Consider the following 16,001-nt stretch of genomic DNA (forward strand, 5'->3'; position numbering starts at 1 on the left):
CAACACATGACTGGTGGTGTTCAGCGTGGGAGAGGCAACAGTGAGAACAGCTGGAAACCAGGAGTTTGGGGATGAAGTCCTCTGATTCTTTTCAGTATTGCCAGTTAACTCAAAATGTGTGGAACAAACGCGACAGTCGAGTAAGCTGTCTCTGCAGGCCAGTCCATCAGAGTGGCTAAGATCTGGGTAACTTTTTTTTTTTAACCTAAAGACAACTTATACCAAAGCATGCTGCAGATAGAGTCAAGATTCACATAGGTAAAACAAAAGTCATCAAGGGGATAAAGTAGGACTTCCCTGGTGGGCCAGTGGTTAAGAACCCGCCTGCCAATGCTGGGGACACGGGTTTGATCCCTGGTCTGGGAAGATTCCACGTGACGTGGGGCAATTGAGCCCGTCTGCCACAACTACTGAAGCCCACGCCCCTAGAGCCCATGCTCGGCAACAAGAGAAGCCACTGCAGTGAGAAGCCAGTGTACTGCGACGAACAGTAGCCCTAGAGAAAGCCCGAGTGCAGCAACAAAGACACACTGCAGCCAAAAATAAGTTAACTAATTAAATTTTTTAAAAAGTGGGAAGAGTAATGAGATGATAAATTCCCTTCTATTTGATAGGCCCTTGTAAAAATCATTGGTTGCCTAGCTGTAGCAGCATGAAAAGTGGCCCCAAGGAAGGATGTTCACATCCTAAATCCAGACCCTGTGAATCTGCTACTTGACATGGCAAGGGAGGCTGTACAGGTAGGATTAAGTTAAGGGTCCTGAGATGGGAGGCTATCCTGGATTATTCAAGTGGTAGCCCAGTGTGATCACAGGGATCTTTATCAGTGAAAGAGGGAGGCAGGAGAATGAGAGAAAGACGTGATGACAGACTCAGTAATTGGAGAGAAGTGACCAATGGCTTTGAAGATGGAAGGGGCTACAAGTCAAGGAAAGTGGGCAGCTTTTAGAAGCTGGAAAAGACAAAGAAATGAATTCTCCGGAGGGAACACAGCTCTGCTGACACCTTGATTTTAGTATAGTGAGACCCACGTGGACATCTCACTTCTAGAAATTTAAGATAATACATTTGTGACTTTTTTAAGATTTTTTTTTTTTTGATGTGGGCCATTTTTAAAGTCTTTACTGAATTTGTTACAATATTGCTTATGTTTTATGTTTTGGTTTTTTTGGCCACAAGGCATGTGAGATTTTAGTTCCCCGACCAGGGATCAAACCCACACCCTCTGCACTGGAAGGCAAAGTCTTAACCACTGGACCACTAGGGAAGTCCCAATTTGTGTGACATTTTAAACCACTAAGTATGTGATGATTTGTTACAGCAGAAACAGAAGTCAAATAAACTACCCAACCTCTATTCACTCTCTTAGTTCTTTGATAATAAATACACACATACATACTATACTGTTGTTTAGGTGCTAAGTCATGCTCAACTCTTTACAGTCCCATGGACTGTAACCTGCAAGCCTCCTCCGTCCTTGGGATCTCTCAGGCAAGAATACTGGAGTGGATTGCTATTTCCTTCTCCAGGGACACACTATATACACCTATATACATAAGACATTTTATTTAAGATAGCAATACGCCCATTGTGGGGTACATTTCTTGCAGGCAGGGGAGCCTATAAGAGAAAAGCAGAAACTGATGCAGGACGTGGGCATGGGACTTGCAGGACAGATCCTTAACAGGAGGTGTACCAGCTGGCATAGGAGCGTGTGTCCTTCCTACCTTCTTCCTTCCCTTTCTTCCTGCCTGCCACATGGATATGGTGACCCTGAAGATGAACAAGATTTCCTAAGGATGGCAGAGCCTAGGTTTCTGAAGACCAGCCCTGCATGGCCTACCTCCAAATGTCTTTACTGAGGGACTCAGCAATTTTCTGCTTGAGTGTCCATAGTCGGGTCACTATCATTAACAGCGAAACATACTTCCTTACATGTAACTGATTGGATTGGGATTGTAAGCCATATTTGCCTTGGGTTTCTGTTGTTACTGCAATAAAAGTTTCCACAATTAAGCAAGATTCCTAAAAGCAAATGAAAAATGAAACCACAGGACTTCTCTGGAGGTCTAGTGGTTAAGACTCCATGCTTCCAATGCAGGGAGCATGGGTTTGATCCCTGGTCAGGGAACTAAGATCCCACATGCCACATGGTGAGGCCAAAAAATAAAACAAATTTAAAAAAAAAAAAAAAGGATTAAAAAAAAAAGAAAAATGAGACTATAACTATATACCCCTAGAGTCTATCCCATTCCCATAGTTCTCAGTCCCTCCATGGGGACAAGGAGATGATCCCATCAAGGGAGAGAGAGGAAAGCAGGTAATATGGAATACTGGTGATTTCTTTGTGCCCTATACACCTCCTGCTGCAAGGTAGGGAAACATCCCCAGCCAGGGTCACTCACAGACAATGTTGTGCCTTGCAGTTCGGACTTGGTACAGGTCCACATCTGCCCGGGGGTAGCCCTCGCAGTCCACCAGTGGCTCATTCATCCCGATGCCTTTTTGCTGGAGGGAAGAAACAAGGTCAGAAAGATTTTACAGGTATGAAGTCCTCGAGCCCTCTTTCCCCTGACTGCTCCTCTGCAGTCGTGATAAAGGTGCCAGTGACCACGGCGGCCATGTACTGATCACTTCGCACAGACCAGGCCTTCTCCCAGGCCCTCCCACCACTGCCCTTGCAGGTGGGCACTATTTTTTAACTGACTTTTAACAACACCAGTAATGCGTGGACCCACTCTCTTTTCTGACATTAGAGCAGTACAGATAAAACTAACGACTCCTTTGAGCATCACCCTCAAGGCCAGTTGCTACCTCAACTCCTCCAGACCCTCCTTACTATGGGCAGCTGACACCTGGCTGGTGACCTTGGAGGTTAGAAGTGGGTAAAAACCCCCAAGAGCACCCAGCTGAGGCAGGACTTTGGTTCTTCTGAAAATAAAGAGAGATCTGAAGGGACCTTCAAACAGGCCTTTCATCCCTGGAAGGATACACTGATATTACCAGTTGCCATCTGGGGTAGAGGAAAGGGGTGGCTGGGGACAGGGAAGGGAGAGAGACTTTCCATCTTATATCTTATTGTAAATGTTGAATTTTGACCATGGCAATGTATTCCCTATTGAAAACAATACATTTGTTATCATGTTTTGTTTCTTTCAGCTGTGCTGCATGGCTTGTGGGATCTTAGTCCCCAATGAGGGGCTAAACTCACGCCCTCGGCAGTGAAAGCACAGAGTCCTAACCACTGCATCACCAAGGAATTGCCATTTTCATATTTTTAAAGTCTTTTCCTACCTAAATCAGAGCATGGTGCACAACAGCAATGAATCATATTATATGACATACAGCTGGGTTTTTGCAGACTTTGATTTCAAGTTCAATTCGGCTACACACAAGCTGGGTGTCCTTGGTTAATATGTCCACCTCTCTGGGCCTCAGCTTCCTCAATTATAAAATGGGAACAATGACACTCACCTCACTTCACACCTGTTCTGAGAATTAACTAATTGACCTACATAGGGTGCTTAGCACGGTGCCAGACACAATCACAGAGTGTTGAATAGCAGCCCCCAAAAGATATGTCCCAGTCCTAGCCCCGAGAACGTGAACATGACCTGATTTGGAAAAATGATCTTTGCAGATATAATTAAGTGAAGGATCGCAAGAAGAGATCTTCCTGGATTTCAGGTGGCCCCTACATCCAATGATGGGTATCCTGATAAAAGAAAGGAGAGGGAAAGATGGGACAGAGAGATGCAGAGAGTAGGCCATGAAGACAGAGGCAGGGATTAGAGTGACACTGCCACCAGCCAAGGATGGCCAAGAGCCACCAGAATTTAGGAAAGAGACAGGGAATGGCTTCTCCCTAAAAGGGATTCCTTCCTCCTAGAAGGAATCAAACCTACCAACTCCTCATTTCACACTGCTGGTCTCCACAACTGAGAGAGGATAAACTTCTGCTGTTTTAAGCCACCAAGTTTGTGATCATTTGTTATGATGACCCCAGGAAACTAATACACACAGAAAGTAATAAATGAGGGCTGTAATGATCAGCACAGAAACCAACTGCTGAGTGTACACAGGTTCCAAGAGGAGAGATTCCATTCACGTCTCTCCCTCTCTTTCTGAAAGCCTCTGGGTTACACTTACTGTTTCTGTTCATGGGGAAGGGGGTCTTGTATACTCCCTTAACCCAGGACTCTCTATAGATACGGTATAAATGTGCCAGGGGCTAAATATCTGTATCTGCCTCCTGTCTGCTCACAATGATTAAGAGTTGACTGGCCTTCCTGATTGCAGTAAGGCAATACCGCATCAGAGACTGGTTTCCAAAGTTGGGACCCAGGCCACTGGCAACTCATATACAAGGCATTTAATAACCCTGAATCTAAAATACTTATTCCCTTTCCAATTATCATCAACCCTCCAGTAGTCAAGGAAAAAGTCTCCAACTGGTGTTGGTCTTCATATTATCTCCAGATCACTTGTTATATCTGGGCCTCTCCATTTTTTTAACAGCTTTATTCAGATATAATTCATACACCATGCAATCCACCCATTTAAAGTGTACAACTCTGAACTTCCCTGGCAGTCTGCTGCTGCTGCTAAGTCGCTTCAGTCATGTCTGACTCTATGTGACGCTACAGATGGCAGCCCATCAGGCTCCCTTGTCCCTGGGATTCTCCAGGCAAGAACACTGCAGTGGGTTGCCATTTCCTTCTCCAATGCATGAAAGTGAAAGTGAAGTCGCTCAGTCATGTCTGACTCTTAGCGACCCCATGGACTGCAGCCTACCAGGCTCCTCCGTCCATGGGATTTTCCAAGCAAGAGTACTGGAGTGGGGTTCCATTGCCTTCTCCGCAGGGAGGCCTGGCGTGCTGCAATTCATGGGGTTGCAAAGAGTCGGACACAACTGAGCGACTGAACTGAACTGAATTGAACAGTACAAGAGGTTTACAGACACAGCATCCTGCCTGCAGTAGAAAAATAACTAAGGTGTGAGAAATAGCTGGCATAAACCACTTGAAAGCACAGGTTCTGGATTCCCTAGTCATAAGATCTAAATTTCACCTTGTGACTTCCGCTTTCTGACCCCAGAGTAACATACCAATTTCATAGAGCAGTTAAGAGGATTCCAGGATATAGCATACACATAAACCAGCTCCCTTCAGGCACACAGTCAGCACCCAGTAAAAGGGTACCCTGGCCTCCACATGATACTTCATCTTATAACCATCACCTACATTGCACTTCATCCACCCTATATAGAATGTAATTTCATTTACTCTTCCTCGGCAAATTGATTTGTGGTTTTATGCTAGATGGCTTAAGAAAAACTACCCATTTCGGAGCCAGAGAGACCTGAGAACTAACCCCCTCACAGCCACTACCGACGTACATGACCCTAGGCAAGGGTTTGCCCCACTCTTGGCCCCAGTTTCCTCCTTATACAATAAGGATAATATGCCTTTCCTGTTACGTTCTTACACCAGTGGCATCAGCATCGCTGGGAATTTGCAGAAATGCAGTAGCTGTTCCCATACACCCGTGCATCACCAGAATCTGAATTTTAACAAGATCGCCAGGTGATTCGCATACACATTAAAGTTTAAGTAGCTCTAAGGTAAAGTGGTTACAGGACATCTGGTAACTGTACAACAACGACTGATGACAGAGATGATTATCACCCTGCCTCTGCAAATGTATTAGTCCTGTGATTTCAGGCAGGTTTAAGTAATGTCTGTTTCTCCATCCCTAAAATGGGGGAAATAATAGAACTCACCTCAAAAGATTGTTGGGAGGATTAAATGCGTTAACCAATGTCAAGCGTTTAACACAGCTCCCAGTGAGGGCTCCATAAATGCTTGCTAGAACATCTATTCGAATCGTTCCTAGTTATTCACGTTATTTGCCTCACTGCCCGGCCTGGGGCCGGGTCAGGAATGCGTTGCGGCGCCTCCCAGGCCGCCCGGGAGCCCAGGTCCCACACTCACGCTCTCCAGCACTTCATAATTGGCTTTGATCTGGGCCTCGATCTCCTCCTTGCGCCGTATCAGTTCCTGAACGTCGCTGACAGTTACGCCACTGGCCTCCGGCGAGCCCCCGCTCTGACTCCCTGCCTTCTCCGACATTGTGCACGTCTGCCCGGGATCTGGAATAGCTGGTTTCCAGGCCGCGGACGCCCGAGGAAACTGTAGCTACGGCTTCCCGCGCGGGCCAAACCACCTCGGCTGTTAGCGGGCGCCCGGAAAAGCAAAAAGGTGTGGTTTTGTCTGTGGGGCGTGGTCACCAGAAGCCACACCCTGCTGGAACACGTGGTCCTGTGGTAACTCTTGGCGGGGAGGTATGAAGACGGGTGGATTCCCAGTCCCACCCAAGCGCTGGCCCAGACCAGGGCATGATGAACTCTCCCTAGTTAACTCACTTTCTTTTCTCATTCATTCAGCTATGTATTGAGCGCCTTCTGTATGCATGAGGCAGCGCACTGTGCGTGACGCTCCATTTCAGCTCTACATCTACACAGTCCTTGAGGGTTTACAAACTATTCAGATTCCTTATCCCTGGTTTTACAAAGCCTATAAGCGTGGGTTCGAATCCCGGCTCTTGCCTCTTACTGCCAGTAGTGACCTAGATAAATCACTTCACTGAGCCTCTGTTTCCTCATCCGTGAGTTGGTTGGCTATTAATAGCAATCTATCTCATAGTGTTGACATTTTGCAAACAAATATTTATTGAATGCCTCCTTTGTGTCATACACGGTCCTAGGTGCTGGAAGGGCTAAGAAGTGAGCACTGGACTCAGTGCGTCTCATATTAAGGTCTCTATAAATATCAGTAAAAATAGTATTGATGACAATAATATCAATACTAATAATTTATCAAATACAACACATTGCACTGTTCTAAGGGCCCTATATGTATTAATTCAACAAGTTTGGGACTCCCCTAGTGGTCCAGTGGCTAAGACTGTGGGCTCCTAATGCAGGGGCCAGGGTTTGATCCCTGGTCAGGGAACTAAATCCCACATGCCTCAACCAAGAGTTTACATGTGGCAACTGAAGAAAAGATCCTGCATGCCCCAAAAAAGATTTGAAACCCAGCACAGCCAAATAATTTTTTTTTAATTCAACAAACTCATAAACCAGGATTATTATTACCCTCATTTGACAGCTGAGAAAAATCATCTCAATGACTCACTTGCCCAGCTAGAAAAATAAGCAGCCCCAATTTGAACCCAGCTTAAGCAAAAGGTGACACAACCTCTTAACATGTTCCCGCTGACATTTTGCGCTGAAAAAGACACACCATCACGTACCTAGTAGTCAAACATGTTTGCTCTGAATCTAGTCATGAAAAACAAACAGACAAACCAAATTGAGGGACATTCTTCAAAACAACTTGGCTGAACTCTTAAAAAATGTCATTATTGTGAAATATCCACACAGAAGCTGGGCAATCACCTAGATTAAAGACTAAAGGGACTTCCCTGGGGGTCCAGTGGCTAAGACTCCACACTCCCAGTGCAGGGACCCCAGGTTCAATCCTTGGTCAGGGAACTAGATGCCACATGCTGTAACTAACAGTTCACATGCTGCAACTAAGACCTGGCAATGCCAAATAAATAAATATATTTAAAGACTGAATAGACACAATTAAATGCAATATGTGAACCCTAGTTAGATCCTGGTTCTCTAAAAAAAAAAAAAAAAGACTATAAGACATCCTTGGCACAGTTGGGGAAATTTGAATATGGGTAATATAGTACCAAATTTAGTTATTATATTAGCATATATTAATATATATAGTAGTATATATTAATATAACTATATTAGTACCAAATATAGTTCAATTTCCTGGTTTTGATACTTGCATTGGGCTATATAAGACAATGTCCTTAGACAATACACTGTAATATTTAGGGGCAAGAAAAGAAACTTATTTTCAAATCGTTCAGAAAAAAATCTGTATATATATTTGTAGATAAGAAAATGAAAAAAATGTGACAAAGTATAAATAATTGGTGACTCTGGGTAAAACATATAGGAACATTCTTTGTATTATTGTTGCAATGTTTCTGTAACTTTTGAAATTATTTCAAAATAAAACGTTGCTAAAATAATCTCTACATAGAAAAAACTAGAACCAGTTACATTAGGCCTCCTACATTTTGTTCAATTACCTAATCACCATTTTTCTTTTTTGTGCGCCAGACGGCAATGAAAGTGCCAAATCCTAAACCCCTCATCCACCAGGGAACTCTCACCTCAGGTACCACTTTTAAATAAACATTTCTAACACGGATGCAAGAAAAAAAAAAAAAGAAAGGAAACAAAGGAAAAGACAAAAGAAACACAATAACTGCAACATATAATCTTTGAATTTTTAAAAATAAAATTAAAAACACAGCAGCTTTAGAAGACATTTCTGGGACAATTGGTGAAATTTGAATATGGACTTTATATTAAGGTGTATATGTGTGTGTGTGTGTGTGTGTGTGCTCAGTCATGTCTGACTCTTTGCAACCCCATGGCCTGTATGTCGCCCACCAGGCTCCTCTATGAGATGTCCCAGGCAAAACACTGGAGTGGGTTGCCATTTCCTTCTCCATTACAGTATATGGATATTAAATTTCCTCAGGAAGTTAATGGTATTGTGAATGTGTTAGAAAAATCTTATTCAAAAGAGAGGAATGCTGAAGTGTTTAGAGGGGCAGTATCATGGTTTCTGAAACAAATCTGCAAGTGGTTCAGGAAAAAAAGCTATGCATACAAACATGTATGTATACATCTCTGTATGTATGAAAACAGAGACATGGAGAAAAAGAGGGACAAAATGTGACAGTAGGTAAATCTCGGTGAGGGTATATTGGGTGTTCACGGAAACTATCTTGCAACTTTTCTAAGGTTTGAAATTTTTCCCAGAAAAAGGGAGGGGAAAAGATTCTCGCCTTTACAGTCAGAAACCAGAGCTATTGTTTAAGTCCCTATATTATATTGTTATTGTCAATGTTATTATTATAATGACGTAGATCCTGTCCCTTCTACTGCCTCCATAACTCTCAAAGCCATTCCATCACCTCCTCCTCTGCTCTCATGCCATCACCCCAGATTTCTGAGGGCTCTGAATTTTGTCTCAGCTTCTCGCTGTCCCTTTCATCCATTCTCTACACAGCAGCCAGAATAACCAACCCAAAGAACAACACTGTCACTCTGATGCTTAAAAGCTTTTAATGGCTTTCCAGCACCTTCTCTTATCTTTCAAGACCCTTCTGATCCCTGCTTGCCTTTTGACCCCTAGCCCACTTCCAACACACAAAGTTATTTCCAGCCACCCTAAACTGATAGCAGTTTCTGGCCCATTTATTTATTGCTCAGTCTCTCTTAGCACTGGGTCTTAGCACCTGCAGATTCCTTCTCTAAGACATCGTCTCAGGCCAGGCTGGTTTCAGCTTCTCCTTCGAGATCCATCCAGCTCAAATATCACCTCTCCTGAAAATTATTCTCTGACCTACCTCAGAGCTGGACTGTTCAGTGCGTTTCCATCTGCTATCCTTAATGCATGTTTACCTGTGTGTTCCACCTACTTAGGACTCAGAGGATGTGGACTGAGGCTTAGCCTCAGTTGTTTGACTAAGTGAGTGGGGTTTTTGTTCATTTGGGGGGTTTTGTTTGAGGGGGGACTTGGGGGCCACCCGCACCGCACAGTACATGGGATCTTAGTTTCCTGACCAGGGATCAAACCCGCACCCCTTTATTGGAAGCTTGGAGCCTTAACCACTGGACTGGCAGGGAAGTCCGAGTCAGTGTTGAATCAAGGATTCTAAGGGAACCAACAGGGAGAATAATCTGCTCCTTCCCCATTCCGATTGTTCTACAGGTTAAGCTTACCTGCGGTGGCCATAGGCAAACAAGAGAGCCTTTGCTTTACAAAGCTGCCAAGATCTAGGGCAACTTAAATTGTCAGCCTCTTCTAGACATCCATGTCTTTCTCATTTTCATTTCAGGAGGAGGCCAGGAGAAATAGAATTGAGATAAAGACCTAAGAGCTACCTACAATACCTGGGTGGTCACAATCATACTGCCAGCCTCCAGGACTCTGCAAATCTTCCATATTTTCCATCTGCCCTGGCCTACTGGGAACCAGAAGTCAATTACCCTCAGTTCCTGCATCTGTAAACCAACAGGCTGAACTCTAAGGTGTTTTGGTTTTTTCGTTTTTGTTTTTTGGCTGTACTGCAAGGCTTATGGGATCTTAGTTCCCAGACCAGGGATTGAACCCAGGCCCTCGGCAGTGAAAGCATGGAGTCCTAACCACTGGACTGCCAGGGAGTTCCCAAAAATAAAACAATTTTTAAATCAATGGATTTCACATAAAAATTCACATTTTCAGCTGCTCTTGAACAAAATCTGGCGAAACTGGGCCTACATTCCCGCCAGGGATAAACGGCTGGAGCTGAATAATCATTGTCCTTGTTGCCAAGGCATGAGCCTATGACTCCACAATCCCACCCGGCTCTTCTCTCTTCTCTGTCACTCTCCTGGCTTCTAGGGCATTTGGGTTTCAAGTTTCAGAACTAATGATTTCTCAGACTCCTATCACTGTAAAATCTTGGAGATCTCCAGATGTAGGGAGACACACCAGAAAAAAATAAATGAGAAATTTGGACTTGGAGTAGACAGAATGAATCCCAGCTCAACCACTTACTAGTATGAACCACTTAGCTTCTCTAAGCCTCAGTTTCCTTAACTGTAAAATGGGTATAACAATAATACCTACCTCATAAGGCTGTTATATTAAATGCCAAGCATTGGACACATAGTCACTCCTATCCCTGTAGGTACCAGAGACTCACCACAGCTCTCCCTGATATTCAGATATAGAGAAAGGTGGTTCAGAGAGGTTAAGCAATACACTGAAGGCAACACAGCAAATCGAAGGCCAAAGCTAACTCTTCGGTTATCCTTGTGAAGAATGAAAGTCAGCTTTCCAAACTGAAGGATGGCAGATGTTCAAAAGTTTAGGGACTCTGGATAATGGGGTCACAGGTTCAGTCTGGAAGGGATCAGTGGTTGATCTTGAGTAACTTCACCCTCAGTTTATGCAAATAATGAAGCGACTGACGTCATAGTTGTTTGCCCAGAAAGGAAATAGAAAATGTCTTTGATGTGCCCTGGGCCTTGATGTTATAACAGCTTCTCCTCCTCCAGGGCCACTGATGGCCTCTGCCCTTTCCCTGGCCATGGGGGCCTCCTGCTTCCTACATCTTGCACAGCAGTTCCTACTGGCTCAGGAGAGCCCATTGTGAATTCTTCAGGAAGTTTGGGAGACTTTTTTTTAAGACACCAGATTACTTAAAATTAAATTATGTACATTAAAAATTACATTAAAAAGCAGAAAAAAGTTTAATATACACTTACAACTAAACTCTCATGAAAACAAAGGTAAAAAATGTTCAAATCTCATTACTTTCTAATTACTCATTTTACTACATTTCCATCTTTTTTTTCTTGCCACACAGCTTATGGGATTTTAGTTGCCCAACCAGGGACTGAACCAGGGCCCTCAGCAGTAACATCACAAAGCCTTAACCACTGAACCACCAGGGAATTCCCGATTTTATTACATTTTAATACTACCTAGACTTTTGTCTATTTTTCTGTGTGATATATTACTGCACATATGGTTCTCAACTCCAAGTTCAAACTACCTTCTGTTAGCAGTTTGTAACTGGCCATAAGGAGTCCTTTTATCACAGAATTCAACCCTGCTACAAACTAAAGCTTAATTGTTTTATTGATTATCTAGGGCTGGAGCAAGCAAACTATATTAACTCTCAGTCCAAATATGGATGCTTGTCTCTTTCTGCTCATTGCCTGTTTTTGCAAATAGTTTTTGTAAATAAAGTTTTATTGGCATACCATAATGCCAATTCATTTACATGCTGCCTCTGGCTGCTTTTAAGATAACAATTGCAGAGTTGAATAGTTTCAGCAGAGGCCATATAGCCCTCAAAGCCTGAAATATGTATTACCTAACTCTTTATAGAAAATGCTGGCCAGAACCTGCTTTTGACTTTAAAAATGATTAAGTTCGGATCACAGCCTTCACATACATGTTCCTCCAATGGTTGCTAAACTTCTTGACACCTTGAAATAAAGGGTTTGGTTTGGTTTTGACAGTAGCAAACATAGTGATATAAAGGTGACCTGGCTCCACCTTCTGATTCAGCATTTTCTAATCACAGCGGACAACTGATCACTTAGGCAAGTCTTCAACTTTCTGAGTCTCAGTTTCCTCATCTGTAAAATGGGAGAACAGTGAGCTGAGAGGATAAACAGGCCCAGTGCTTGGGAGCGGCACACCCAGTGGGGAGAGGCAAGGAGTCCTGCCCACTCCAGGTGCAGGTAGTAAAGCTGGTCACAGAATAGGTTCTTCAGAAGCAGAGACTGAGACAGAGCTTGGGGTACAAGATGTTTTTAAGGATTCACACCAGTGAAATGAACACAGAGAAGCCAGACTGGGGAGAAGGAGAAGTCAGTGGTGGAGGCCCAAGAGGACTTGATCTGTCCCAAACTGGGACTCTGGAGACAGACTTGCTGGTCAGAGTTGTCCCCCACTGGGCTGAAATGGCCACCTTTACTCCTGCCGTGTTCAGCTACCACATGGAAGCTGCTCTGGGCAGAGGCAGCCTGGGGCAAAGTCTGTGCAATGGCAGGAGATCCCATAGGAGCTGACAGCCAGCTACTTCCCCCATCCCCCCAAGTCCTTCCTTGAAAGCACCTTCCATGCCCACCACAGAGGTACATCGTCCATAGAGAATTTTAAAATAATAATCAAAACTGCCATAAGTCTGTTGACTTTATCATTTTGTGCCAGCAAATCTACATCTACAATTTTTTTTTTTTTTTGGCTGTGCTGGGTCTTTGTTGCTGTGCGTGGGCTTTCTCTAGTTGCCAGTGAACGAGGGCTACTTTCTAGTTGTGGGGTGCAGGCCTCTCATTGTGGTGGCTTCTCTTGTTGGGGAGCATGGGTTCTAGAGCACAGGCTCAGTAGTTGTGGAACACGGGCTTAGATGCCCCGTGACATGTGGGATCTTCTTGGACCAGGGATTGGACCTCTGCATTTGGCAGGTGGATTCTTAACTACCAAACCACCAGGGAACTCCAGTGCCAGCAAAGCTAATCAATATCAATGCCAGTTGCTGAACCGACAGCTGCCAACCAACTTTGGTGCTTGATATTGAATAAGTGCTCATAGACAGTTATTGTTGTTGCTATATTCTCTTAGTGCCAGGATTAGTGTTTGTAAATGTGTTTGTAAATGCCAGAAACCCAACTCAAAGGAGCTTAAGCAAAGGAGGAAAAATTCTTAACTTAGGTCACTCAGATATCAGGAATCTGTCTCCTTCTCTCATCATAGCTTTCTCTGTGCCAGCTCCACACACAGGCACGTTTTCCCTCCATGGAGTCAGACATGGGCACCGCAGTAGTGTTCCATTGGCTCAGCAAAGTCAGACCCCAGAGAGAGTCTCTTTCTCAAGCAAAAGTCCCAGGGCAAACCCACACTAGCCAGCTCTGGTCAGGCACCCAAACCTGAACCAATCACAGAGATTCTCATTGGCCAGTCCTGACTCGTGCGTGCTCAGTTGCTTCAGTTGTGTCCAACTCTTCACGACCCTATGGACTGTAGCCCGCCAGGCTCCTCTGTCCATGGGATTCTCCAGGCCAGAATACTGGCATGGATTGCCATGCCCTCCTCCAAAAGGATCTTCCCCACCCAGGGGTTGAACCTGTGTCTCTTATGTCTCCTGCATTGGCAGGCAGGTTCCCACTAGCACCACCTGGGAAGCCCCCCACATGTTCCCAAACCACATGGGCAGAAAGGGAGAAGGGATGGTTCCTCAAAGGAAGACTGAGATGCTGTGGCTAGAGGAGGAATGGATGCTGGACAGGCCAAACCAACAAAATCCAGGACAGCACTCAACGCTCCAAAGCCGAGCACAGAGGACAGTCTTCTGTCCTGGGCACCTCAGATCCTGGGCACCCATGGTTTGGGACACTGAGACTCAGGGAGGAGCTGGAAGTGGCCCAAGATCACAGAAGTCTCCAGGACTTCCCTGGAGTAGATAAAAATCCACCTGCCAGTACAGAGGACCTGGGTTCCATCCCTGGTCTGGGAAGATTCCACAAGCCTCGTAGCAACTAAACACATGAGCCACAGCTACTGAGCCCATCTGCTGGAACTACTACTGAAGACCATGTCCTGCAACAAGAGAAGCCACCACAATCGGAAGCCTGTGCACTGCGACTGGAGAGAAGTCCCTGCTCGGAACTCTCTGGACCTTCCAGGCCATCGCTGATGCCTGGTGCTACAGCTGCCCATCACTCTAAAGTTCAAGCATGTGGGCTCTGTGCCCCAAGAGATAGAGACCAGCCCCACCCAGCTGGCCCGTCCCAGCTGCACCAGCCCTGATAATAGCTGGGCACACTGGCCAGCCCACATGCCCTCTGTTCCCCAACCGTTATTTCAGCCCTTGTTGGGGAGTCTGTGGAGCCTGGCAGGGGATGGGGTGGTTCTATCCACAGGCTTTTGCCCCTGAATCCTCATTTAATTCTGTTTGGAGGCCTACAGCTGTAGATCCCAGAAAACAGAATACAGGACAGTTTGACTGTTTTGGCAGTCCAATTTTCAAATGAAACTAAAGTCTTTTTAGTTTATTTACATTCCCCAGATATAATGTTGTTTAGTCACGAAGTCATGTCCAACTCTTTCATGACCCCCATGGACCATAGCCCACCAGCCTCCTCTGTCCGTGGGATTTCCCAGGCAAGAATATTGGAGTGGGTTGCCATTTCTTTCTCCAGGAGATCTTCCCAACCCAGGGAATCAAACCCAGGTCTCTTGCATCTCCTTCATTGGCAGGCAGAATCTTTACCACTGAGCCACCAGGGAAGCCCCCAGATACAATAAAGAATCATAAATAGGCCACTCCAGTTCAAGCACAGCAGTTATCCACAGCTTTTCCCCACGTTGACCTTGAGCAGTGAAGCCTTTGAAGTCCTGACGATGTTGCAACTCTGCTACAAAACCTTCAAAAGCTCCCCCATTGCCTCAAAGATAAAGCCCAAACCCCCTAATCTGACATTTGCAACCCTCCCACATTCCTCATAGGCTTCTGAGGTAGAGCTAGTGGTAAAGAATCCACCTGCCAACACAGGAGACACAAGAGACGCAGGTTCCACCCCTGGGTCGGGAAGATCCCCTGGAGAAGGACATGGCACCCCACTCCAGTATTCTTGCCTGAGAAACCCCACTACAGAGGAGCCTGGTGGGCTACAGTCTATGGGGTTACAAAGGGTCGGACATGACTGAGCGACTAAGCACACACATTCCTTATAAGCATAATTGGTAACTATTAATTATCTATATCAGTAGGCATTAATTGAGTCATGCCAGGCATCAAGCAAAGCGCTCTACGTGCATTAGCTCAGATGATTCTCATAACAACCCTATGAGGGAGGTGCTACTATAATTACCATTTTACAGATGAGGCTCAGAGAGATGAAGTGGTTTGCCCAAGGTTGCTCAGCAGGAGCCCCCACCTCTGCCAACACAAAGGCTTTGCTCCTCTCTAGGCTGTCCACGAAGGCCCCCTGCAGACTTGCAGCGCTCCTACCTTCCCCCTCTTTTCTCCTCCTTCACCCCTGCCAAGCCAGCCCTTCCCACTTAGCCACAAGCCAAAGGAAGAGGAAGCTTCTCCAGGGTCCAGGAGGCTGGTTTCCTCCTGCTGCTTGAAAACGGGCTCAGGGGTCATTTCCAAAGCATTTTCCAAAAGCAATGACAGCATGGCAGGACGTGGCTAGCATACAGACTTTGGAGAGAGTCAGGTGGTTGTGGCAATTTAGCCGCTAAATCATGTCTGACTCATACGACCTCATGTAGCTCACCAGGTTCCTCTGCCCATGGGACTTTTCTGGCAAGAATACTGGAATGGGTTGCCAT

General features: G+C 45.2%; 1 protein-coding gene across 1 annotated transcript in view; it reads right to left on the reverse strand.

Moving 5' to 3' along the window:
- The window catches only part of PSMD9 (proteasome (prosome, macropain) 26S subunit, non-ATPase, 9), a 15,890-nt gene extending 9,664 nt beyond the window's left edge, over nucleotides 1-6,226 (reverse strand). Inside the window, exons 1-2 of the mRNA XM_010841333.1 lie at nucleotides 5,994-6,226; nucleotides 2,406-2,508 (exon numbers count right to left, since the gene is read on the reverse strand). Coding sequence (XP_010839635.1) covers nucleotides 2,406-2,508; nucleotides 5,994-6,131 — 241 coding nt within the window. The 5' untranslated portion in view covers nucleotides 6,132-6,226. The remainder of the gene's footprint in view (nucleotides 1-2,405; nucleotides 2,509-5,993) is intronic.
- Between the last annotated feature and the right edge of the window lie 9,775 nt (nucleotides 6,227-16,001).

This window comes from Bison bison, unplaced genomic scaffold (genome assembly GCF_000754665.1).
Source record: "Bison bison bison isolate TAMUID 2011002044 unplaced genomic scaffold, Bison_UMD1.0 scf7180017864160, whole genome shotgun sequence".
NCBI lineage: Eukaryota > Metazoa > Chordata > Mammalia > Artiodactyla > Bovidae > Bison > Bison bison.